The sequence below is a fragment of the Rattus rattus genome, chromosome 2, assembly GCF_011064425.1.
Source record: "Rattus rattus isolate New Zealand chromosome 2, Rrattus_CSIRO_v1, whole genome shotgun sequence".
Lineage (NCBI taxonomy): Eukaryota > Metazoa > Chordata > Mammalia > Rodentia > Muridae > Rattus > Rattus rattus.
This window is the reverse complement of record NC_046155.1, coordinates 216,624,264-216,651,528: the sequence shown is the minus strand read 5'-3', so window position 1 is coordinate 216,651,528 and position 27,265 is coordinate 216,624,264. Positions and strand designations below refer to the sequence as shown.

The 27,265-nt window shown below is 48.3% G+C and overlaps 1 protein-coding gene across 1 annotated transcript in view; it reads left to right on the top strand.

Annotated features, from left to right (window-relative positions):
* The first annotated feature begins 946 nt into the window (after window positions 1–946).
* Window positions 947–27,265, top strand: part of Map3k5 (mitogen-activated protein kinase kinase kinase 5) — a 201,429-nt gene continuing 175,110 nt past the window's right edge. The window contains exon 1 of the mRNA XM_032894935.1: window positions 947–1,968. Within this exon, the coding sequence (XP_032750826.1) occupies window positions 1,500–1,968 (469 nt within the window). The 5' untranslated portion in view covers window positions 947–1,499. The remainder of the gene's footprint in view (window positions 1,969–27,265) is intronic.

Genomic DNA, 27,265 nt, shown 5'->3' with positions numbered 1-27,265 from the left:
ATTTTGCCTCTTTTATGTCTAACCTCAAGTTAGGCAATCCAAATCCTTTACGTAGTGCAGCTTGCTTTGGTTTTCCTAAAACGACCTGCAGCATTCCGAAAGAGTTCTCTGGGAATTCGCACATCTGGTTTTGCTTCCCAAAATAAGCTCGAGCCTTTTTCTTTACGTTCAAACAACCCACCCGTTTCTTCTGTGTGTGGTTCAGTTTTTAAAAATGAAATAGATCGACTTCACTGTCTCAACTTTGGATGATAATTTCCCCATGTATTTCCTATCTTAGGTATGTGGCATTTTGCGGGAGGGGTGACTTTAGGATGCTATATGAGAATATTAAATCATTCAGCACCCTGGAGCCAATCAATTACTCATTAACGACAACAGCGTAAGCAACTGGAAATTTTACAATGAAAAGTACCAGCGGCTGCCACGATAAATTTAGCCAACCACTTCTAAATTTAGCGCCCCTGTCACTTATAAACCACTTTCCACTTAAGGCCTGGGCTGTAGGACGATTGTTGGATCCTCCCGCTTCTCGGCACGCGTGTAGCCACGGGGCTTCCAGCGCCACGCGCAGTCCGAGTGCGCGCTGCCCACCAGCCGACCCGTGCGGGCGAGGCGCGGTGGCTGAGCCCAGCGCTGCAAACGCCTGGCGGGCTGACCCGGACCGTGCGGGTTAGAGACGCTTCTTTCGTGCCGTCCCGCAGCGGGGCGCGCGCGGGGCTTCAGCCCTCTTTCCCGGTTCTCTGAGGTCTCGGAGCAGTGGGTTCGGTCCAGGCTGCAGCTTCCCAGCAGCTCCCTCCCCAGGGGCGGGCCCTGGCTCTCCGTGCAGCAACGAGTGGGCGGCCAGAGGCGGGTAGCCGAGAGGACGGGCGGCTGCGAGACACTCGCTGGGACTCGGAGGGCGCGGCGAGCCGGTGAAAAAGGAAGGGAAGGAAGGAGGAGACCGAGTCGGTGCAAGGGAGCTGCGGCGGAGCTGAGAGGCGGGTCCTTTCGGGAGCGGCCACCGCGGTTCCGGGACGCGGCCCCGGGGCGGCCCGCCCACCGCGCGTAAGGTGTTCTCCAGGTAGCGCAGCACCCAGAGGGCGCCCTCGCTCGGCCCGCGCTCGGCAAGCGACAGCTCGTGGCTCCCCCAGCGCGGCGCCCTTGAGCCGCCGGGCTGCGCAGGTTGGCCGCCGACTGGTCCGCCCGCCAAGAGGAGGAAGCTCTATCCCTTCCCGCTCGCCGCGGCCGGCGTCCCCACCCCGTGGACTCTCCACCCTGCAGCGGGCGAGCGGCGTGGCCACGGAGGCGCCGAGGAGGGGCGAGCCGCCGCCGGGCAGCGGCGTGGCCCCGGGGACCGGCGCCCGAGCGGGAGGCGGCGGCGGGGCGGCGAAGGCGCGGCGCGCGATGGCAGCTGCCTAGCCCGGCGCGCTCGGAGCAGCCCGGAGCTGTGGCTGGCCAGACGGTGCGTCAGGACTGGAGACCCCGGGGTCGCCGCCGTGGCAGCTCGGCAGGTAGAGATGGGCACCGAAGCCGGCGAGGGCATCACTTTCTCCGTGCCGCCCATTTTGTCCGCGGGTTTCTGCCCCATCCCGGAGGGCGGCAGCTGCCGGAGGGGAGGAGGAGCGGCGACGGCGGCGGAGGGCGAGCCGAGCCTGCAGCCCTTGCTTATGCCGCCGCCGCCACCACCGCCGGGCAGTTTCTGGAACGTGGAGAGCGCGGCGGCTCCTGGCACCAGCTGCCCTACCACCGCCCCCGGGAGCAGCGCCACCCGAGGCCGGGGCAACTCTGGCAGCGGGGGCGGCCGGCGTACCACCGTGGCGTATGTGATCAACGAGGCGAGCCAGGGGCAGCTGGTGGTGGCGGAGAGCGAGGCCCTGCAGAGCCTGCGGGAGGCGTGCGAGGCGGTGGGCGCCACCCTGGAGACCCTGCATTTCGGGAAGCTGGACTTTGGGGAAACCACCGTGCTGGACCGTTTTTACAACGCTGGTGAGTGGCAGCTCCTTGCGGTGCCCACCGGGTTTCCCCTGGCTGTCTTCGTGGGGGTGGGGCGGGGAGAATATTTTGTTTTGTTTTGTTTTTCGTGGGCGGGAAGCAAGCTTCCTATTTACATCACGCCCCACCTTGGGAGCGGCGAGAGGGGTTGCAGGACGGTTCAGGCCGGCTGCTCCTAGCAGAGGGTGTGCTGGTGCAAGAGGCTGTATTTGGGCAGAAGATCCGCTCATTTATTCGCTATCCGGCAGTGAAGCCCCTGAGTCTAAGTGCAAGGCTCAAACACCCCCCCCCCCATTGCGAATAATTTCTTCAGTCACTTCTCTTCAGTTAGTCAGTGTATAGTTAGGGTTTCCTTTTGCACACACCTGTGGCCCTCTGAGGTGATGTTCTGTTCGCCGTGCAGTCTTGGGAGTACAGAAACGCCAGCATGCGGCAGGGTTTCCTTTTGAGTTTTCAAAGCGTAGCGTGACCTTCCCCAACTCATTTCACCTTGGAGTTTTGGTGGCTTCAGTTTCCCGTCCTCGTCCTCTTACCACTTTACACTGTCAAATAACTACATGTTAGAGTAAAAGTACTGTGAAAAACACACCAAATGTGTGTGATCTTTGTTAGAGTCTTGCCAAAAGAACCAGTTTTTTTTTTTTTATTACCTCTGATACTGTGGTGGGTGGAGGAGTTTATAATTTAACATCATTTAAAGAGTTCCTATGCAATTTTAATGACCGATTCGGTTGGCCATTAAAGTGATTGCTAAAGTAATCCACATGGGGAGGGAGGTCTCCCCATTTAGTCCATTTCAGATTTCAAAACTGTTAGAGCGTCCTAATGACTGAACCAATTAGCTGTCTGTTAGCAAATGTTGGGAATGGTAGCGTGCTACTGAGATCCAATGGGATCAAGTAAACAGACGTGCTAATTTTTATAATTGTGGTGGGAAACCTGGTTCCATTCTTCAGATACAGTAAGCTTCTTAACATTTGTGATCACGGGTTTTATATTTCAATCTAATTCTCTTACAGCCTCTTCAAAAACACCTGAAGTAGGCTTGTGTCTTCTTTGGAATTCAGCCAGAGCTGAATATTTTAAGAACAAGAAGAACTTCATGTTAAGGAAGCCAGACTAAATAAACTAAGACTCTCTGGTTTGGGTATTTTTTTTTTTTTAACAGTCTGGCTCTTCATAACTGAACATGAATATAAAATATTATAGCTTGGTTCTTGGGGTGGCTAGCTATAAAAGTTAAATAAACATAGCTTTTCTAAAAATTATAGCACTCTTATTTTTGGATTATAATTTGGAAGAATCTTCAAAGAACCAAATGATATGAGAGGGGGAAAAAAGCCAAATTAAAACTTGAGCTTATTTTTATTGCAATGATAGAGTGGGCTTATTTTTCCTAGGAGCCCCGGAAAAAAAAACCTTAAACCCTCAGCTAATATGATGGAAAGTTTCCTAACAAGGCTGTCCTCTGTTACTCTCCAAATACCATCGCTGGGAAAGGGAGAAGCGTTAGAGCAAGCAGACATTTGAACTCTATCTCACTTAGCCCTGGGACCAGGCCTAGGGCAAGAGTAATATTTACTTATTAGATGAGACTGGCCCTGGGATTCGTAGGCAGTAACTGTCCAGTGCACAGGGCTGATATTAAAAAGATCGCAGGGGTTGGGGATTTAGCTCAGTGGTGAGCGCTTGCCTAGGAAGTGCAAGGCCCTGGGTTCGGTCCCCAGCTCCAAAAAAAAAGAACCAAAAAAAAAAAAAAAAAAAAAGATCAAGAGGGGCCTTGACTGCCTGTGGGCAGGATGTCTTTGCTTTTAGAATCAGGGGAAGTACTCTGATTTCAGATCCCAGGATCAAGAGCGGGCAAAGATCTTCAGAGACATTGAGGTGCAGTGAGGAACAGTGGCGAGGATGTGCTCTTTGGGACTCCCCCATTGGTGGCCGCCATCCCAACCCACTGGGTCTTTCAACATAGTAAGGCCTAAGTCTAATCTCTGCCCAGCTAGAAGAGATCTTATTCAGCGTGACGCTGTGACGGAATGAAGATGATGCCAGTTCTCCCCAACCTTTCGTCTTTCTAAGCTGAAGGCATTGATTGGGCTTTTGGTAGTAGGCCTACTTGGGTTCGCCCCTGTTGTCTTAGAGAGTGACCGCTCTCCTTCCGCCAACTGCTGGTCAACTGTTGATCAACAGCTTGTCAACTGTTTTGTTTTGTTTCCCGTCAGAGGCCAGATAGCTGAGTATCCGAGACTCTGAAGTCATTCAGATTTCTGTCACAGGTTTCCAACTCTGCTGTGAGAACTGCTGCAAACATTCTCTAAAGAGATGATCGTACCGTTGATCGTTTGAGGTCAGTCCCGAGCTAGTTAGTGACTCAAAGGCCACACCGAGCCACACAATGGGACCTCTTTTTCGGAAACAAAAACGGAATCAAGCAAGCAAGAGAGTGTGACCGTGGATAATAAAACTGTACGGGTAAACGGTGTTCGCCTGAAGGTTGGCTAGGCGAATTAGCGGCAGGTCCCTGGGCCTGGCTCTTTCTCTACTTTCTTACCTCACCTGGATTGAATCCCTGTGATACAGTTGGAAGGGCATGGCCCCTCCTGGTGGAGCTGAGTGTTTGCCCAGTTCTGCTCTGGGTCATATTCTCGTGAGAATGGCTTTTTTTTTCTTTTCTTTTCTTTTCTTTTTTTTGGAGCTGGGGACCGAACCCAGGACCTTGCGCTTGCTAGGCAAGCGCTCTACCACTGAGCTAAATCCCCAACCCCTCAGTAGAGCTTCTTTATCTGAAAAGTTCACCAGGGCAGAAGTGGAGGGAGAGCAGCATCTCGTGTCTGAGGTTCCCCCTGAATCCTGTATGGATTTGTGAAAAGCGAGAAAGCGTGGATACCGTAACAAGATTTTGGGGTCTGTCTTCTCTCTGGTTCAGTCTCTTCTGTAATACCGAGTGACTCAATTCATACTTTTAGAGGAGTAGATGGCTGGAGCGGTCTGTTCTTTAAAAATGTCAGCGTCATTACTACAAGTGACTCAATGTACTTCATGGAGAATCTTAAGTGCTCCTTGACGGCCTGTCCTCGGTCCCGAGGAGGTCAGAGTGGGGAGGAAGGGTGGGGACCTGTGACGCGACTGTCACAGAGCCTGTGAGGGTCCCCCCAGAAGCCAGAAATTTCTAGCACCCAGGGTAGCCTTTTAAAGGTGACCAGAGAAGCCAGATGGGAGAGTAAGCAAGAACAGCCCAACCTGGGGCTTGTTGAGTTATTTCTTCTCCAGTGCTAAGAATCCCACCCCGAGGCCTTGTGCGAGCCAGACAGCAGCTCTGCCCCTGGCTGCAGCCCAGAGCCATGAAAGCCATGAAAGGAAGATCAGAGCCCAAGTGGTCCAGCTTAGAGCGAACGACAGAATGAAGAGTGCTGGTATTGTGAGAACGTCTCCTACTCTGTGTACCGATGTCTTCTGGAGAACACATCGGAGTCAAAGTGTTCCCTGAATTAGGACTTCATTATTATTTACCTTGGCTCATCTTTTGACGACATGTGCCGCTCTCCTATTCTGTCAGGTAGAGCTGATTCATGCTTAATCGATGCCGGTATGAGAAATATTTATGCGTCTTAAAGATGCTTGCAGCTTTACACATAAGAGAGTGTCACTCAGAGGTGGCGGATAGCCAGCCAAACCACGCACCTGCCCCAAGCCCCACGCACGGTAGGCAGTGACAGTCTGCAAAGGCCACAGGTGCTTTCTGATGGTGTAAGGTGCTGCCTCTGTGGGGTTAACGCAGTGGAGCATGACCGTGGACGTCCACACCTCTAGCTTCTATCTCTCGGGTGCTGGGTAGCACAGGGGATTGACGAGCACTCTTCCGACCGAGCGTCGTTCCCAGCTCTGTGTGCATTGCCGGAGCGGTCTCCGTTATCTCTGTACTTTGCCCCGTGAGAGCGCCGGACCACAGTTCTGTGTATTCCTTCAGGTCAACGTGAGATTTTAAGGTGAGCTTCACATCTTTCCACAGAATCAGCTGTTACAGGTAGCCGCAGGTCCTGGAGGTCACCTGTAGGGAAGCCTCGGCAGCCCAAACACGTGGAACCCATTCACTACTTTCAGCATTCAGGAAATGTTTCCGATCCCCTTACACTGGGCTCTCGATACACTTTTCAGTGTACACCAGTACACTTGGCTGTGTCTTGGGCATTGGCGGGAGGAGCTTCTCTCAGCTTTCTCCCTAGCCTTGCCTTCTCATGGCCTGCTGGTGTAAGGCTTAGGGACCTCCCTTGGCTCAAAGCCACCTACCTTCCTCTCTGGTGGGCACTGGGTTAGATGGACTGCCCACTTCCCCTTACCTTGCCACCAGTCATTATTGCATCGTTGGGGCCTTCCTCTTCAGCTGACTCACTGCAGATTACAATCTCTGACTCCGTCTTTCACGAGGCGGCGGCGGCAGTAGTGGGGAGCCGGAAGGAAGTGTGTGCTAGTTGTGCTAGTTGAAGTTTTCATCCTCGGTGTTGTGCTTTCAGTGGAGTGGAGTTTGTGCTGAGAGCAGCCCTTGTGCGGCTTAGCCAGGGGGGGCGTCTGACGAGCCTCTGTTTTGCCTCATTTGCCTCTGCCCCACCTCCTTAGGACTTCCAGTGTTCTTCGGCAAAATAAAACATGACCCTTTCTTTACCTGTCTGCCCTAGACTGAGTCCTTGAAAGTCTTGCTGCTGCTGACTTCTGCATTTCTGCTTTCAAGTCCAGCCCGGACTCAGGCTGTAAGGATCGTCCTGTGCTTTGAGGAAGAGGATGAAGTGATGAAGTGTATATTCTTAATGAACTGGTCGTTCCCATGAACCAGTTTAAAAAAACAAAAACAAAAACAAAAATCCCAAAAAACTCAAGAGAACTGAAATGGAAATGTGTTTGCCAACACTCTATTTCTCTAATTAAGGATATTATAACATAAAGAAAGAAAGCCTTAATATAATGTTCTTAAAAAGGAAAGATACTTTTAGACTAAAAGAATTAGAGGGGAAGGGATGGGCAGGATGGCTCAGTGGGTAAAGCACAACGCTTTGCAAACACAGGGACCTGAGTTCAGATCCTCGGAACCCACAGGAAAGCGGAGTACGGCCAAGGGCGTCTGTTCTCCTAGTGTTGGAGACAAGAGGATCGCAGGGGCTTGCTGGCTAGCCAGTCTTGCTAGAATGGGCACGTTCAGGTTGAGTGAGGGACTCCGCAAAGGGAGAACCCTGATGCTGACCTCTGTCCTCTGCACTTATAAGCACAGGCAGACACACCATACACACCCTCAGTTTGTTTTTTTTTTTTTTTAAGAGAGCACCCTCACAATTTAGGTAGGGACTGGGGAGCCATAACTCAATACTAGAACACTCACTTAGCATTTGTGAGAATCTGAGTTCCATCTCCAGCACCGCAAACAGCAACGCTAACAACCGCAGCAAAAGAAAGACAGTAATGAGAAAACGCCTTAAGTGTGCCGGAGCTGGCAGTCCTAACGGAGAGGTGGAGGCAGGGGAGTTCAAGGTCATGTTCAGTTATAGGGCAATTCTGAAATCAGCCTGGACTACATAAGACCATGTCCAAGAGGGGGTGGGGGGCGGGGAAGCAAACAAAGCAGAATGAAGGATAGGTCTTTGCGTATAGTAAATGTCTAGGAAGAGTATTATTCATTTCCCCGTAAAACCACAGGTGAGCGAAAGCTTCATTTTGTCAATCAGCATCAGCAGTTAGCGTTCTCAGCCTCTGGTCTGAACTATCCGGTGGCCTCTGCTTTTCAGTCACTTACCTTAAATTTTTGAGAGAGACAAGCCTCGGTGTGATTTTCAAAAAGAAGAAACTGGTAAGCTCATTGAAGCCAAGCAACCTCTTTCTAGTTAGACTTTAAAAGGAGAGACAAGCCCACACGTGCTTTCTTCATGGAGTGGCTGACCATTGGGTCAGCTGTTGCCGCCCCATCTAAACAGGGAGCCCAGTGCTGCCTCCCGCTTTCTTGGCTAATTGGCTAACAGAAACGAAGTATGATTTTCCTAAACTAAAATGTTATAGGAATCCTGCAAGAAAAAAAAAAAAACCGTATGGGGGGAGAAGAATCTAAAAAGAAAAGTTCTCAATATAAAAAAATAGATTCCTTTTTAGAGCTCCCATTTCTTACCCAAAATAGCTAAGCACAGATAGTCACGACTGATCTTGCTTCCTGTTCTTGTGGTTTCTTTCCTAAACATGGCTGCCTTGGCCTGTGTCCTCTGATAGGCAGAGAGCTGGTTCCCCCTCTAGGTGAGACCCATGTGTAAAGCATCGCGCTGTCTTTTCTCACCAGAGTTCTTGGCTGGTGACAGTTTCCTGGGAGTTTGCCGACACATGTCAGTTCCTCTGTGGTAGCTACTGGGACTGCCCTGCTTCCTGTTTCGCAGGCCTGGTTTGAGCCCTGTTTAGTTCTTGTTGGGGGCCCAGCTGGTTCATAGTTTCTTCGTGGTGCAGTGGGAGATTGACAAGCATAGAGCCCAATGAATATGCTGGTCTTTCCACAGTAAGGTGCCCAAGCTCTGTGCTTTTTTAGTTCCTCAACTAGCCTGTCTCCTCAAACACCAGTCCAAACCAGCAGAACTACGGGTGACTTCTTTTTTGACCAGGGATTCTAAGTCTCTCTTTCTTTCCTTTCTTCCCCTTCTTTCCCACCCCCTCCATTTTTATATTAACTTAAAAAGAAAAAAAGCATAAAAGTCAAGAGACAAAGCCCAACCCTACAGTGTGGTGATTGTCTTAGGGGAGACGCAAGGCAGGCTCTTGAGACTCGGGGTGTCAGGACGCATCCCTTCCAAACAGATGTCTTCTCTTAGGGTGGGTAATCAATAATGAGGAAAGCCGCTGCCTTGGGTATGTGATCCATTCATTCAGAAAGTTGGACCCCTTTACACAGGGAGTCTGAAAATGTCCGTGACCACTCAGTGCTTGCCAGCACCCTTAGTCTCCTTCATACCTGTGAACTTCTTGCTCAGCAGACACTCGGGAGAGCTGCCCTACTGAGTATCAGGGAATACCTGTCCATCTGCTCACTGACCACAAACTATATGAAATCAAGTATTTCCCAAGCCAGAAAGCCTTCCTCATTTAAAAATCTCCATTACAGTGGAGCCTGGGCGATGACTCAGTTTACGTAAGGTGCCTCCTGTGCAAACACGGGGCCTGGCTGGGTTCGGATACTGAGAACCCACATTAAGGAAAGGACGAAAGGAAGGAAAGAAGGGAGAGAGGGAGGAAAAGGAAGGGAAGAGAAGGGCAGGGCAGGGCAGAGCCAGGTGTGGTAGCTGACCCCTGTACCTCCAGTGTCAGAGGGTGAGTTCGTGGGACAAGATAGATCCCTCAAGCTTCTCGGCCAGCTGATGTAGCCAAACCATTAAACTTCAGGTTTAGTGAGAGACTCTATTTCAGAACCAGATCATGACAGAAGAAAGATACCCATCAGCCTTGGCCCTCCACGTGTATAACATCCTGTGTACCCTCCCCTATATGCTCACATAGCACACTGACATGCTGCTATTCCACAGCTTTGCTGTTTGAGAAGAGTCTCTCTTTGTGACCCTTCTCACCCTGGCAATCCTCCTGTCTCAGCTCAGTGTTGGAATTATTAGTATGCATCACTATACCCAGCTCAAATGCCTCTTGATGTCATAGTCAAGCTTTCTAACTTGTTTATTGTGAAAAGTATAGATTAGAGCCAGGAGAGCCAGGAACCCGGAGAGCCAGGGCCAGGAGAGCCAGGAGCCAGGAGAGCCAGGAGCCAGGAGAGCCAGGAACCCGGAGAGCCAGGACCAGGAGAGCCAGGGCCAGGAGAGCCAGGGCCGGGAGAGCCATTCCTGTTTCCAGTGGCTGCTGCTTTCACCTCCACCTTGTCATTTCTATGGTGATCAAATAGGAATCAAATATCCCCAACTTTTAAATCGCATGGGCCGTTTCCCCACTGTCACGGTTGGTATGTGTGTGGCAAAGTACTGCAGGTATCCTCTGCGGTGACCAACATTTAAACCACAGGTCTGACATCTAGTCTATGATGGTAGCCACCATGAGGGTGGGCCGTGGCAGTGACACTTCACTCTGGTCTCTTCTTGCTAACACATTTCAGGGACGTCTTACTGACACCAGCTGACATTTTCTTTATCAGTGCCATCGAAGGAGAAAAGTGCTGATTGCCAGTTGCTTGGCCGGACTCATACTTTCCCAGGGAAGTCTTGAGTCAGATTCTGAGTTGGGGAGTCAAAGGGCTCACAGATGGTGATAGCCCGAAGAAGCCTTTCTGTTGGAAAGATGCACAGAGGCCGTCTCTGCTCACAGCCCGTTCCCACTTTTCCTGAGTCTGATTTGCTTACCCCTAATATGACATCACACCCAACACGATAGCACACGCCTGAAGTTCGGATAGACCGATTAATCGCCTGAGGTATTAGCTACACGAAGAACTTTGAAATAGAGGGCATAAGTCTTTGGGAATAAAAAGGTGTATGTGTCTGTTTCCATGGGAACGACTGATGTGGAAGAAGTCAAGAATTCCCTGTATTCCACACTCCGCCCTACCCAACTAGCTAGAAACAAGAGTAACAGCAAAAGACAACCTTGGGGGCTGGTGGTCTGTCTCAGTAGTAGAGCTCCATCCGCCATGGAGGGGCCATGGGATTGGTCCCCAGCACCACCCGATAAACAAACAAACGAACAAAGGAAAAACAACCTTAAAAATGTAACTCAGACCATTTCAGTAATAGAAAGAACATCGGAAAAGTTCACCAGACCTTCTGATATTCACGCAGCCTCTGCCTGAAGACCATGGCTGTGAAGCGTAGGCAGAGTTGTGTCATTTCTCTTGGAGCCATTCTGGAGAAAACTAAAATCTCCTTTCTCCATTGTCGGTTTCCCTTCCGGGGAAAACCCTTTCTCCCTTGGGGAGTGCTATACTGCTCTACTGTGAATGAAGACTTTCAAACTCATAAAAGCCACAAACCTACATGTATGTCAACTATTTAGTTAACTCGTTTAAGATCACATGTGTGCATGTGTGCACTCACCTGGGTGGAGAGGCCCCAGATCAGTCTCCAGAATTGTTCCTCAGGAGCTGCTCCTCATCTCGTCTTGTCTTGTCTTGTCTTGTCTGTCTGTCTCTCTCTCTCTCTCTCTCTCTCTCTCTCTCTCTCTCTCTCTCTCTCTTTCTTTCTTAAGAAAGTCTCTCCTTGTACCTGGGTTTGCTGTTGGCTCTGCTGGCTGGGTCCTTCCTGTCTTTCTGTCTCCCTCTCTCCAACGCTGGGATTATAAACAGGGCCCACTATTGCTTTTGAGTGAGTGTGGGCATTGAACTCAGGTCCTCATGCTTGATTGGCAAACATTCTGCTGACTGAGCTGTCTTCCTAATTCTTGCTATTAATTAATTAATTAATTAATTCATTTATTTATTTAATGATTACAAGGTTTTGCTGCGTTCCCCAAGTAAGTCTTCAAACTTGTAATCCTCTTGTCTCAGTCTCTCGAGTCACTACACCTGACCAACTAATTCATTATTTAATAGGAAAATCAAATATGTGTGGACATGACCAATGAGGAATTATGTCAGAAAAGCAGAGATGAATTTGGTAATAGATGAAACACTGGCTACTCCTTTGTAGGACAGGTCTGTAGGTATAAATGTTGGACTCATTTTTTTTCCCCATAAGATAGAAATCAATCTATACCAGAGATAATCATACATATTTCTTTAGAGAGGAGACATTGGCATTCTGTCAGGTGTGCACTTTACCCATTGACACTGCCCAATAGCCAAATCAATAGAGGGACAGTATAAGGAACGTTTACCTTTCAAACTGGGTAATTAACTCCCAGATGATATGCTATAAGGCCCAGCCCTCCAGTGAGAGGACTCGATGCTCTCTCTTGCCCACAGCGTGTCTTTGACAGTTTCCTGGGCTGAAGGTTGGTTAGTCTCTGTGTCCCTAGGCCTGACTTGACTTGCAGGAGCTCTATGTGACGTAAAGCAACCGTTGGCATCCTTCTGTCTGCCGGACGGATGCTACTGTCTGAAGCTGTTCTGCCCTGAAAAGGCTTTAGAACACCATGCTGTCAAAAGGCTCCTCCTCCTAATGGCTGGAACCATGGTACCATTTGAGTAGCAAGGTGTCAGTCCCCAAGGCTTTAATGAGATACTGAGAGGTAAAGGCTCTGTGGCCAGAAAGCCACTAAGAGTGTGTCAGGCCGATGCCTGTAGAGTCTGGAAACCCACCTTCATTATTATGCTGGGAAACCACTGTTGATAACCAATGGCTGTTGTAGAACGCGTTTTATCTCAATTAAGGGGCTTCTACTAGTCCTTTGGTGTATTCAGTTTCCGAATAAAAATATACACATGACCTTTAATTTATAATATGCCCTTATCAGCACTAGAGCTGGGGAGATACCCATCCTCCATGTTATTATGTCTCGTTCCCTGCCGGTCACCCCACTCTGTGATCTGCCATGTTATGTCTAGGATGCTCTTCTCTCCAGTTGGCCATCCCTCATGGTCATTACTTTGAGATTTTTACCCCATATCTTCTCTCCATCTTCCTTTCCTCTCCTCAGACCCCAAACCTATGTCTCTTCTGCCCAGCTATTGGCTGTCAGCATCTTTATTTAACCAATAGTTTTTGATTAAGGAGCAAGGTCACATTGTACCTCGTGTATCCTCTCATTCCTGGGAGCAACCAGACCTTGGGGGCCAGTATCTATCATTACAATACACATCAGAAGATCAAACCTCGACACATGGCCTTGGTATTGTACACAGCTTCAGATAAACTTCTTTTGCAGATTGAAAATAAACATTTTTCAGGAGGCCTGTAACTGCTGTAAAGTTCTGCATTGCCAAAAACATGACTTTGGCCTTAAAGTTTCAGGCAAGTCATACCCAAATAAATAATACGACTGTTGCATGCTGGGTACTATGCCAGGAGCTCTACACATGTGTGTGATCTTACCCAATTTAAAAAAAAAAAAGCTCTGGGAGACAGAGAGTGCCAGTTGAACGCCAAGTTACTGAATAGCTGGGCCAGAATGAGAACAGCAAACAAATAAAATTCCTTTTACAGAATAGAAGGTAAATACGGATTGGCGAGATCATTAGGAGTCACAGCTCGGTTATAATTCGTGCATAGAAGTGAGACAGAGGCCCGGCGGGACGGCTTAGCAGGTGAAGGCACTTGCTTGCACAAACCTTATGACCGGAGTTCAATCCTTGGAACCTGTAGAGAGGGGAAAGGAGAGAACCAATCCTACAGAATGGTCCTCTGACCTTCACACATGGACCCTGTCACGTGGTCAGCCAAACACGCGAGACACACACACACACACACACACACACACACACACACACACACACACACACACAACGTTTTTTTAATGAGGTAGAAACAAGCACTTCTCTGAGGGATCTCCACAACACTGTACCTGACGATAACCAGATAACTTCTCTGGTAGCTTGCATAGCAATTTCCAGCACTACTAGCCGGCAAGTCTGAAACTTCCAGGGCCCCACCAGCACGGTTTGCTGTTTTCTGACCCAAGTCAATGTGTGTGTTCAGCACTGGAATTCTGGAGGAAAACCAAGAGGGATGGCCAGAGCTTACACAGTTGGGGGGAGGGGTGTCTCTGGGATAACTTTACGGCTATATTCGCTGGTGACATTTGTAGTCGTTTGGGGGTCACAGGTATAGAGTAAACTTGTGTTGATCTCACTATGACACAGTCAAGGTTTGGAAGAATTTGTCTTGGGAAACTAGTTTTGGTTGATCCAGTGGAAATTTCAGTCTTCAGTTCTGGACAGTAGAATTTTTTTTTTTTTTTTTTTTTTTTTTGCAGAACCTCTAATTTCTGAGGCATACTTAGTGTTTACTGTTAAGCTACAGTAGAGTGGGGAAAAGGCTTATGGCTCATCTGCCTGTGTAGGAAGCCTGGCTCACAGACATTGCATTTCTCAATGTGGGCGGGTGTGGGTAAAGCAGGGCTGCGGTACAAGTCACTTGGCGTGACCCAGTGGTGGGCTTGTCCGAGAGCTATGGCAGAACAGTAGGCTAACCTTTTTTTTTTTTTTGCCAAGCAAAGCTTTCCATATTTTCTGTGCTTAAAGTACACTTGGCTGTCGGTGAATCTGAAATAAAATCTGAAAGGAACGGCTAGCCTAAGTTTCTAGCAGACTTCTAGATCCTTCTTGGTCTTTTTCTCAACTTGTGGGTCATGACCCCTTTGGGGGGTCAAAGGACCCTTTCACAGGGGTTTCCTATGACCTTCTGAAAACACAAGTATTTACATTGCGAATCATCACAATCTCGAAACTACAGATCTGAAGTAGCAACGGAAATAATTTTATCGTCGGGGGTCCCCACAGCATGAAGAACTGTATTAAAGGGTCACAGCATTAGGAAGGTTGAGAACCATTGTCTTATAAGTTTACCAATGTAGAAAATTCATTTAATCACATATGATGTACGTATGTACGTGTGTGTGTGTGTGTGTATGTATGTGTGTATGTGTGTGGTGTGTGTGTGTGTATGTGTGTGTATATGTGTGTATGTGTGTGGTGTGTGTGTGTATATGTGTATGTGTGTGTATATGTGTGTGTGTGTGGTGTGTGTGTGTATGTGTGTGGTGTGTGTGTATGTGTGTTGTGTGTGTGTGTGTGTGTTGTGTGTGGACTGACCCTTCTATATTTATCATAATGTCATTCAGCAGATCTCTTTTTTTTGCCTCTGAAGTCTGATATTATGGGTTGTCAGCATTGTGAAGACCACACAGACACTTAGGCTTTTGACTTAATTATTACCGTCAATCGATAGAAAATTCATGTTAATACCCTATCAGTCCATTTAGCATATACCGAAGTGAGTAGCACATTTGTCTCATCAATATTAATCTTGCTTGTATCGAATCAAAAATTTAAATTTAATTTATTATTATTATTATTATTATTATTAGTGGGAGAGGAGGAGGGAGGGAGGAAGGCTTGGAAAAACCTATGAACCTATGTCATGGTACACGTGTGGAGGTCAAAGGACAGCTGCCTGGAGCTGCTTCTCTGTGTCTACCTTCGCATGAGTTACTGGGATTGAACTCAGCAGCCCAGGCTTGAGTACTCAGGGGCTAAGATTCTTTTCTTGCTTCTCCATCATTCGAGTCCCTCAGACCAACTTTTTAAATGACAGAAATTCAGACTAAATCATGAGCATCACCATACACGCATAGTTTATTAATTTTTTAAACATTCTTTTGGAGAAACAAATTAGATGCAATTAAGAAGGGAAATTGCATTTAAAAGCTGGCAACAGGTTAACAGTTCTCAGTGTTCATTAATGGCACAGCTAGAGATGGGCTGACCTGAATCTCTTTAGAAGTTCAGGCTGGGGCTGGGGAGATGGCTCAGTGGTTAAGAGCACTGACTGCTCTTTCAGAGGTCCTGAGTTCAATTCCCAGCAACCACATGGCGTCTCACAACCATCTGTAATGGGATCTGATGCCCTCTTCTGGTGTGTCTGAAGACAGCTACAGCGTACTTATATATAATAAATAAATCTTAAGAACAAAAAAGAAGTTCAGGCTGAATCCTTCTGTAACATTATGGTAAGGCACCAGAAGCCAGGCAAGCAGCAGACCAATTAGTAGGCATCTCAGGCTGCTGTAAAACCTGCATGGAGTATAATTTGTAACTGCTATGGCCCGGGGCTCATGGGTACGCATGGCATCTTTTAGAAGGTGAGGCCTTGACAGAAAAATGACCTTCCTCCTGCTCGCCTGCAATACTGTGTCACATATTCTCTTTTTTTATTGGATATTTTAAAATTGACATTCCAATGTTATCCCTTTCCCGGTTTCCTGTCCATAAACCCCTCATCCCATCCTCCTTCCCCCTCTTCAATAAGGGTGATCCCCCTCCCTAGCCTCCTAACCCTTCCCGCCTCCAGCCTTGACATTCCCTACGGGGGTGGGGGGTGGGGGTGGGGGGGTGGTGAGGTGGTAGGGGGGGGGGATGGGGAGGTGAGGAGGTGGGAGGGTGGGGGGTATGGGGTGGGGGGTGAGGAGGTGGGAGGTGTGAGAGGTGGGGATGATGAGGGGTGGTTCAGCCTTGGCAGGTAAGTCGCATATTTTCTTAAGGCTGGACATACACACAGTAACAGTAACAAAGTAACAGAGAGCGTAGCCACGCCTCCACCCAGTTTCCAAGTCTTCCAGAGCTCTGCATGGTGAAGCCTTTTGTTATGGAGTTGCGTTCATCTTGTTAACTAAGTAGCGAACATTCTTCTTGATGGTTACCCTCTGATATTCCAGAATTGACCCCTGTCATTACTTAGCTCCAGGGTGCGTGGCTCAGCCGGGTTTCGAATCCTCCTGCTTCATCCTAAGAAGCGTGGAGATTCTAGGGACGCCCTACTGCACTTGGCTGTAGAAGCTTGGAGAGGTCCTAGGGGACGGGAAGTTGTTTGCACTTAAAAGCTACCACTGTGTCGAGACATTGCTTGGGAATATGGAGGCAGATGTGTACTGCGTTACTACGTCATGGGCAGCATTCCGTCATTTCCCCAGAGTATGGCTATTCTGACCATGTCTTTGTTTTCCCCTAAAAAATGCCATTCAGCACGCTGGGGTTAGTTGGCGAGGCAGACCCAATCCTCTCTTTTCTGTTTATAAACCCCGTGCTCTTTGGATTCTCTTGGTCTGTTTGTCAGATGATTAGGCATGAGTTGTCCAAAGAGAGTTCTGGGCCGGAGGATAAGCCACATTGCATTTGAGGAGATTTTCCAAGAACGTAAAAGAAGATTTGGCTTAAGGGATAACTTAAGACTCTTAGGCCTCAGGTGCGTTCAGCCTTCAGTTACCTGAGCTAAACGTGGGGAGGTTAACTGGAGACTCGGGCTAAGGTAGAAGCTCCTGGGGCCCCCATCTTTTCCTTATGAGACTCCTTCTCAGCACTTGTGACTTCCCAGTTACTCACATAAGAGCCTCCGAGCCAGCGTTTCAGCTACAGGATAATATCTGGTGTGTGGTCACAGGGGCAATTCCTCCTGAATCCAGCAGATCACCAAGCTGTCTGTGAATGCGACCTCAGCATCCTCTTCCACATAAGTTAAGACTAATCACAGAACTCTTCATCATTCTACGACTGTTCTCTGAGAGTCGTGCAGTTTTTAAGCTGCTTGTGTCGGTTAGCAGCCATTGCTCCCTTGAAACCCTTTCTTTCTTAAGGACGCTAAATGAATCCTGATTTGCCTTCGGGATTCAGTGTGCAAAGCAGCCTTGCTTTGTTCTGGGACATTAAGAATCGCTGCCTGACAGAGTATGGTGACACAGGTCAGCGATCCCAGCACTTGGGAAGTGGAGGCAGGAGTTCAAACCCAACCTGGGCTACAGGAGACCCTGTCTTAAAAAGCAAAGCAAGGGGGTGGAGGAGATGGCTTAGCAGGGGAAAGTACCTGCTGTGCGTGCTGATGCCCTGGGTTCAGTCCCGGGACTTTTAATCGGTACACTGGAGGATTATATAAAATGATTTGAGAGAGGAAACGGTGGCAGAGGATTCTGGGACAGGAATTAAGACTTCAGATAGGAGGGGACATTTGTGCCTTGCTTCACATTTGGGGGTGAGGGGGTAGCTGTTCCAGGGTATGTGGAATGGCCCCGCTGCTTTTTGGCCCGTTCAAAACTGAACCGAACTGTCCACACCGTAAGCTTCAAAGGGTAAGTGAGAGACACCCTGGTTCCCTGGTTCCCACAGTCCTCAAGGCACATGCCAGTGACCTAAAAACATCCCACTCGGCCCCGCCTCTTTAAGGCTCTACACTCACTTCCCAGGAGCACCCTGGACCTTAGCTTTAGCAGCAGGGCGTCTCTATGGAGACAGTCGCGATCAAACTAAAGCACTGGGCTAATAGATGACTTTTTCTTTTTACATCTATGTAATTTTTTTAAATTTTATTTTTCTCGGATATTTTATGTATTTACATTTCAAATGTTATCCCCTTTCTCCCCTCTCCCATCCCCCCTCTTGCTTCTGTGAGGATGCTCTCACTCCTACCCACCCACTCCCACTTCAACGGCCTGGCATTCACCTACATTAGGGAAAATGACCCTTCATAGGACCAAGGGCTTTTCCTCCTAGTGGTGCTGGACCATGCCATCCTCTGCTACATAAGCAGCTGGAGCCATGGCTCCCTCCATGTGTACTCTTTGGTTGGTGGTTTAGTCCCTGGGAGCTCTGGGGGGTCTGGTTGGTTGATATTGTTGTTCTTCCTATGGGGTTGCAAACCCCTTCAGCTCCTTCAGTCCTTTTTCTATCTCCTCCATTGGGGTTCCCTTGTTCAGTCCAATGGTTAGCTGCAAGCATCCTCATCTGTATCAGTAGGACTCTGGCAGAACCTCTCAAGCTCTAATATTATGTAATTTTTGTTACATGATATTTAGTGGGTTTGTGTCTGTGTGTGTGTGTGTGTGTGTGTGTCTGATTGTCTCTGTGTCTCTGTGTGTGTTTGGCAGCAAAATGCCTTTACCTGCTCAGCCATCGTCTTACCAGCCCAAGTTGGATGTTTAAAAGAAATAGCTGGAATTGAAGGTTACAGAGTTTTAAGTAACTTAGGTCAGGGAAATTTCCAGAAAGGGAGCAATGTTAGACATCAGGTAGAGGGGACAGAGTGGCAATGGTGATTAGGCCCAGGCATGTGGTTTTGAAAGCTGTGTCTTTTAGTAGATCAGGTGGCTCAGCTGGGTAAACCACCCCCTGCCGTGCAAGTCTGGCCACCTGCGTTCTGTGCCCAGATCCAACAATGGACGGTGGCGGAAGCAGATCCTGGAAGTTCTCCTCTGCCCTACACGCTGTGCCGTGCCCTTCTCCCCGTGCGTCGAACAGAGCGTCTAGCAGAAGCTGTAGAAACAGCTGTCTGCATCGAGCACGCACGTTGGCGTGCCCCGCCATTGTCTGTGTCTGAGACGCAGGGCTAGGTCATCACGCCCTGCTTTGTGAGGACGTGGAATACAGATTTCTGAGGACGTTATCACAGGAAGAACCTTTGGAGTGAGGTTAAGATGATAGGAAATGCTCACAAACCAGATTAAATGTACTGGCTTTCTACTCATTTCATTTCGTAAAGTGTGGTCAATGCAACCAAGAGTCAGAGCTTCCCTTATTTGGTTGGATTTGATTTGGGAGATTGACCCTCGGGTGCCATTCATGCGACACAGATGTTCTGCCTTTGAGCCACACCCGCTGAGTATTTTTTCTTCTAATTTTAATTGGTTTAAAATGGAGTTGTTTTTCTGGTGCTGTTTGATAACTTAGGTGTTATTTGAACTCAACTCGAGACCCCTTAAGCGTAGGATTTTACTACGGATAGGACGCACTGTATAGAAGGGTAGGCCTTGTTTGGGGAGCGAAGAAAGAGATATCTAATGCCAGGTGAATTGGCTGGTTTTGTGCGTCAACTTGACACAAGCTTGAGTTATCACAGAGAAAGGAGCCTCCCTTGAGGAAAGGCCTCCATGAGACCCAGCTGTAAGGCATTTTCTCAACCAGTGATCAGTGGGGGAGGGCCCAGCCCATTGTGGGTGGTGCTGTCCCTGGGCTGGTGGTCCTGGGTTCTATAAGAGAGCAAGCTGAGCAAGCCAGGGGAAGCAAGCCAGTAAGCAGCACCCCTCCATGGCCTCTGCATCAGCTCCTGCCTCTAGGTTTTTTTCCCTGTGTGAGTTCCAGTCCTGACTTCCTTCCTCCCCAGCTTTCGTCTTGCTCACGATGGTTCGTGTAGGAATAGAAACCCTGACTGAGATGCCAGGTAACTTTTCTTTTCGTTTGTTCCTAGTAGCCAGACTTCATGTGCTTTTAAACGTTAACGATCAGGGTCTGGAAGCCACATACTTCTGTCTCTTCCTCTTTATTTGATTGCTTGTAGCTCCGGCTGTGTTAAAAGTGAGCCCTTGGTAAGTCTGCAATGGAAACACTTCACGTCTTTCCCAAGTTGTCTAATTTTGGGGCTTTCTTCTCTTTAGCTTTCTAACCGGTGTTCAGTGGAGAACTGCTCTGACTAGCCTCTCAAGAAAGCCCTAGAGTAGCTTGAAAAAATTCCCTCTACCAGCTCTGTCCATTTGTTTGTAGTCTTTGTCCATTGCAAAAAGAAGCCGTCCAGTCGAAACGGGCCTTCTGTGAACAGCTGCTGATGTTTTACCCGCGTTTTTGGGATCAACAACCTTACCCTTTTCACATATGGCACTGAGAAAGATGTGCTGTGTCATGTCTTAGGGATTTACTGCTGTCAACAGACACCGTGACCAAGGCAACTCTTATAGAAGCAACATTTAATTGGGGCTGGCTTACAGGATCAGAGGTTCACTCCATTATCATCAAGGCAGTGTCTAGGCAGGCATGGTGCTGGAGGCGCTGAGAGTCCCACATCGTCATCCAAAGGAAGCCGGGAGCAGACTGTCTCTCAGGCAGCTGGGAGGAGGGTCTCAAAGCCGGCCTCCACAGTGACGCACTTCCTCCAACAAGGCCACACCTACTTTAACAAGGCCACACCTCCTAATAGTGCCACTCCCTGGACCAAGCATATACAGACCACAGCAGATGGTCCTGAAGATGCTCTCTATGGTTTTCTACGCTATCGTCATCGTGGTAGGACAGGGAAGATGAAGGGTGATGTTAGCCGGGAGTAGGTCTTCTGCTTTTATAAATAATGTTTTATAAAACATTATAAATGCAAATGCAGTTTTATGGTGATGTTCAAGCCCATCCTCTGCCACCCTCCACATCCAGGAATACTGAAGCCCAAGGAAGCTCAAGTCCTGTACATAAAATAGTATTCGTCTGCAGGCTGTGAATGTCCCCCGTCATCTTCAAGTCATAATTCCACATAAACGCGGCAGAAGCCATTCATATAAGAGGAAAAGGATCCGTATATGCTTAGTGCGGACACCATCTGTCTTCGTCAGGGCTCTCTAGAGTCACAGAACTCATGGGTAGTCTCTGTATAGTAAGAGAATTGGTTGTGACTTACAGTCTGCAGTCCAACTCCCAACAACGGTCAGCAGCAGCTGTGAATGAAAGTGCAAGGATCTATGGGTGCCTCTGTCCCACGAAGCAGGCAGGCAGGCAAGAAAGAGAGAGCCTCTTCCTTCTCCCAATGTCCTTATGTAGGTCTCCAGCAGAAGGTGTGTCCCACCACACCTGGGTCTGGGACTTGGTTTGTCCCAGGTGACTTTGAACTCAGAGATCTCCTTGCCTTAAACTCCTGGGGTTCATAGCCACTTTGCCTCAAGATCTCCATACCAAGATCCAGGTCAGAAACTCGTATCTCCCAGTCTCAAGATCAGGATCAAAGGTGAGCCCTCCAGTTCTGGATTGTAGTTCGTTCCCGATACAGTCAAGTCGACCACCAGGAACAGCCACTACACCATCTTTCCCCCAGTTCCTTTATTTATTTACTTATTTTTCATTCTGTATATAGCCCAGGCTGGCTTTTAATTCCCAATCTTCATACTTAGCCTCCCACGACCATGTTTCCTGGCTGAAGATACGATTTTTTTTTATAAGAAGAAAATCATGCAAAGTTAAATGTTTCCCATAGGATACTAACTTACAGTCTTTCTAAAAGAGCGAAAGGGTTAGCCTGGTGTTTTGAAGGCTGCGTTTTAACAGTCAGATACAAGATGAAGAAGTGGAATTTATTAGTGATTTAATCAGCTCTCGTGATTAACTAGCTAGGCTTTCTCTGAGATGTCCTATTTAACTAGGAGATCACTGTGGTGTATGTTTGCTCTGTAAGTCTTTTAACAGCCCCGGATGTCTTTTAATCACAGATACTGACTTGTCCGGTTTGCTGAAAGGAGATTTTAGTTACTTGTGCCTAACACCTACTTGTGGGCCAGTGGGTCTGACAGTGAAAGGGGTAAATAAAAACCTGAAAGACCCTTCAGCTCTGCCGGTCACTGTGGGTAAACTGAGGCAAGGCAGGCAGGGAGTGCTGGTCTGTCAGGAATCCCCCCTTGACCCACTTGGCTGTGAGGCCAGTGGCTGCCAGCTATTTTTGTTTGCAAATCTCAAAGTGTTCCCAGAGGTCATGTTTGTCAGCATTTCTTTGCGTGTTCTTGCTTGATCCTATACCAAAAGGAATCTGGAGCCTCAACCCAGAAGCGGTTCTCATAGAGCACTTGCTGATTAGCAAGGGAGGTGTTCAGTTTCTGCTCTCTGGGGCAGGGTAGAGAGTTGGTTCTGGTCTTGCAGTAGGAGTTCCCATGCCTTGGGGCTATGTCAGACCGTTTCTTGCCGACCTCATGACCAAAATGGCTCTCTGGGGGGCAGGGATTATTCCTTGAAATGTGTGAAGTCTAAATGTGTACACGTGTATTCCCAGTGGTCAGAACAAGCAAGCAAGCAAGCAAGCAAACAAGCAAACAAACAAACCGGTCTTGTTGGTAGAGGAATTGAAGTCATATACTAAAATGACCAGCTCTGGGGCTGGATTTGGAAGGCTTCAGGTTTTGAATCTTGGCCCTGCCAGTTACTGATTCTGTGCTCGTGATTCTCTAAGCCACCGAGTTTCTATTTGCTGCCGCTGTGTTTTGCCAGCGACCTGGCTTAAGGCCTTGCACCTGCTGGGCAAGTGCTTGGCACTGAGTTCCCCACCCCGTATCTCCAAGCTTCTCCTCTACAATATGGAGATTCACAGTTAGAACCCTGCAGGCCAGCCGAGAAGTTAAATGTGATCGTGCCATCTTGGAGACCATGGGCCACCGGATTTTCAGGCTGTATAACCTAGCATCTTATCCTTAATCTGCTGGGTGGTTTTCTTTTGATGCACCTTTACTACTGCAGGTTAAATAAAATTATCTTTTATTTAAAACTATTATTGCAGAGAATTGAATTTCAAATTCCTAGTTTTTTTTATTAATATGCTATGTAAACAAAGATATCCAAAGCTGAGGTAATGGATGCAAAAAGAGAGAAGGTTTGTGTGGAGCCCATTTTAGAGTTTCAGCGTGTGGTTGATTGGCCCCGTTGCTTTGGGACCTGTTGCGAGGCATCATACCACAGAGGAAGCCTGTTTATCATATGGTGGCTGGGAAATAAGAGAGGAGCTGTGGAAGGGTCCAGGGTTCTAGGACCCTACCTCTAGTGGCCTGACTGCCTCCCCTAGGCCCATCTCCTAAAGATTCTACCAGCTCCTAATAGAGCCACAACTTGAGGAACAGATTTCCATTGGAAGGACATTCAAGATTTAAATGGTAGGTGGCATATTAGGCCTCAAGTGACTGACAGGGTAGCGGGATATCACATAGGAACCCGACCTGGTCATAGCGATCTCTTTCACTGAGAGTCCCAGCATCTGCCCTACAGTAGGGGGATGGGGGATGGGTTGGGTAGGGGACGTGGGGGTGGGGAATCCTGCCATCTAGAACCAGGAGGATCACTCTGAGTCTCAGTCCAGCTGCTTCTATATCCTTCTCACAGTGGGGAAACCTGTGTTTTAACACCTAGGGAGATTAACGGGGCTGGGGTGGGGGAGGGGAGACCAACATTTACATTTTAGTGTGGGCTTATTATTTTGAGAGGTTCAGTTCAGTTTCTCCTTTAACAACAATAGCAACAGGCAGGGTCACACTTTTCTGTTGTGTCGCTGCACAAAACATATTGGCTTCAAACAGCAGCCTGTTATCTTTCCCAGCCTAATGGGTTGAGTAGGTTCCTGGGTGTGTCTCCTCTTGGCTGGGTCTGTAATCACCTGGAGACTGAACTGGGCTGCCGTGTCCAAGAAGGTCATTCCGATGACTGGGAGTTGACACAGCTGTCTGCTGGCCTCAGATATATTCCTCCTACATCTGCCGTATGGCCTTTCTATACAACGAGGTTGGCTTCTGAGTAGAGCATTCTGTGGGCGTGCCAAGAAGAAGGAAATAGAAGCTCTCAGTTATCTGAGGTTGATCTTAACTTTTTAAGAACATTCCTTCTGCTGCAATCTCTTGACCAGAGCAGTCACATGGCCAACCTGAAGGAAGGGAAGTGCTTCAGTGGGAGAGAGTGGCATGTGGACACAGGGAATTGATGGCGGCCATCTTTGGAGGCACCCGTCCCAGTCTGAAGTTCTTGCGTGTGTCACCCACATGGGCACAGATGTGACGGGCTTGTCGGCAGGTCGACAACTTTCATCCTGTTCTGTCTGCATCCGTCTTGTCCATCTCGTTGCTTTGTTTTGCAGAGAGACTGAGGCCACGGCTCTTCGAATAGGCATCGTATTTTTAGAAAGTGGTCATTGAAAACGGAGTGAGAACAATTACAGAATATGGAAAATTGTTTTCCTCTGGATTTTTCCATGTCTCTACATAGACCTGGAAGAAAGTTACCATCTAGCCTTGTTTTCCTTTCTGTCGTGATAAAATACCCTAGCCAAAAGGGAACTTGGGGGGGGGGCAAGGGGGTTTATTTTAGCTTACAACTCCAAGGTAAGGACATCAGACAGATATATCATTTCCACTGGAGAGAAATGAATTCCTGTTTACCTGTTTGCTATGTTCAGTTCAGTTTCTCCTTTAACAACAATAACAACAGGCAGGGTCACACTATGCCACCGTGCTGGCCTGGGACTTAGTATGGTAAACCAGGCTGCTCTTAAACTCACAGAGTTCTACCTGCCTCTGTCTCCTGCTACCAGGATGAAAGGTATGCACCACCATACTTAGCAATTTCTCAGTTCTTACCCAGTTCCGCCCCCCTTGCTTTCACAATGGGTTGGGTCTTCCCACATCAATTAAGCTAATTAAGGCAGTTTCTCACAGACTGTTTACAGAGGAACCCAATGTAGACAGTCTCTCTTGGAAACTCTGTGCCCAGAAGATTCTAGGCTGTGTCCAATTGACGGTTAAAAGTAACCATCAAGGGCTGGAGAGATGGCTCAGTGGTTAAGAGCACTGACGGACCTTCCAGAGGTCGTGAGTTCAAATCCCAGCAACCACACAGTGGCTTGCAACCACCTGTAATGAGATCTGATGCCCTCTTCTGGTATGTCTGAAGACAGCTACAGTGTACTTACGTATAATAAGTAACAAAAGCATCAAGCTGCCAAAATCAAGCGGAAAGAGCACTGGTTTCTATGCTGACCTCCCTGTGTTTGAGAATGCTGGGTGACGTAGTTGAACAGTCACCCACCCTGGCTGATGTGTGAGAGGAAGGTGGTGAACAGTCAGAAGTCCTATTTATAGACAAAATGCTTTCTCTAAACCAGTGGTTCTCAACCTTCCTAGTGCTGTGACCCTTTAATACAGTTCCTCATGTTGTGGTGACCCCCAAACCATAAAATTATTCTCGTTGTTACTTCATAACTATACTTTTGCTACCGTTATGAATTGTAATGTAGATATCTGTATTTTCCTAGTCTTAGGCAACCCCGGAGAAAAGGGCCTTTGACCCTGAAAGCGGTTGAAACCCATGGGTTGAGAATGACCGCTTTAAGCTAACTATTTACGTCCCTGCTAATACTGCTTTATTCCCCCTGGGGCACGGGCTAATCTGTTACCTTTGTTCTCTCCCTGTGAAAAACTGAATGGGGGTGGTGTAGGTTTCCAGAGAACTTGGGGTAGAAATGCTGATAGAAACTTTGAGAGTCTAGGAGTGGGGAGAGGCCTTCCCTGAGGGTCAAGTGTGGATGCAAGTGTGTGTTCATAGACTGGTTTAGCCTGCAGACAGCCTGCCTTCCCAGAGGAGTTTGCAGCCAGATATCAGTCTCCAGATAAACATGGGGTCTGGGAGGCTCTCTCCCTCAGGGCATCCCCTGCCTCATCCCACTTAGCTTTAGAAACATATGCATTTCTTTTTCTTTTAGTATTTTTCCTAATCTAAATTCTCCACCGGCCTTATCCTCACACGCTTGCCGCCTATTTCTGGTGCAATCCAGTGGCAGGCTGCAGCAGTTAGGGACAGGAGCCAACTCCTCCTTAATCTTTGGCTGGGGCCCACCTGAGAGTCATGTGCAAACACTGGACAGTTCTTGGCTGCACGTCCTATCCAGAGCACTGTTTACATTTGGAAAAGCATGGGTTCTTCTGTTTGGTGAACGGGCTATGTCCAGCTGGAACTGCACAGAGTCAGAGCTGGGCCTTGCTGTCCCCTCTGCCCACCTCCACACCACTCCCTCCGCTGCTCTTCCTTCAGGCTGGCTGTCAGTCTATATTTCCCTTCCTTATTGTTGTCACTCACTCCAAATGAGGCAGAGAGCCTCACCTCCGACGAGAGGAAGACAAAAGGTGGCGTTCTTTAATCATCTTGAATCGTATAGGGCTGTGAACGAACCCCGCTTAGGAATTTTCAGTTTGGGGTACCTTTGCTGGCTGATTTGAAGAGCCTGCAGACTTTTTCTGGCCTTGGGCACTCTGGGTGGCTGCCTTTCTTCCCTTTCTTCCTGGCACTTCTTGTTACTCTGAAAGGACCTTCTAAGCAGTGCCTCCCTTGAGCTCCCCTCCTTTGGCTCCCACCAAGGGAAAGGACGCTTGCTGGTCCACCCCACAGGTCCTTGGGAGGTCACTGCAGCCCCCTGTGACCAGGCCCAGCCTTACCCTTCCTGCCTTTCCCTGAGCTGATAGCTCTCAGGGGTCTCTATTCCTACCCACCCCCCCAAATCCTCCATGCATATTCTTTCCCTGGCCCTGCTACCCCTCTTAAGGGCCTGTAGTTTTACTGTGCTAATAGTTGCTGGAACCAATAATTTAGAGAACAGGAGGATTCTTTCTAGATGCTTTGGTCCGTCCTTCCTTCCTTCCTTCCTTCCTTCCTTCCTTCCTTCCTTCCTTCCTTCCTTCCTTCCTTCCTTCCTAGAATCTGCCTCCTGAAGTTTCTGGACCAAGTGGCCTCCTACTGATCAGTATTCGGTGAGCACAGCAGCCTGGAGAGGGTCCTTTTCTGCCTGTCCCAGTATCCTGAGCTTAAGTCCACTGTTTCGTAACACTGACTTGTGTTTTTAGGTTAGGGTCATCTTGTTCCTTCTTCTGTCCCTGTTGTCCACACGTGATTCTCTCTGAAGCATTTGTCGTGGTGTGTTCCGGCTTCTGTAGGAAAATACCGTAGGCTGTGTGGTTTATAAACCGATAAGGTTTTCTCACGGTCTACAGACTGGGAAGTCCAAGATCAAGCAAGGCACTGGAAGATTTTCTGTCTGATGAGAGCCACTTCCTCACAGACAGAGTCTGCTAATTATAGCTACAGGTAGCAAAGGAGACACGGTATCTCTCTGGGGTGTCTTTTATAAGGGCACTTATTCTGTTTATGAGGGCT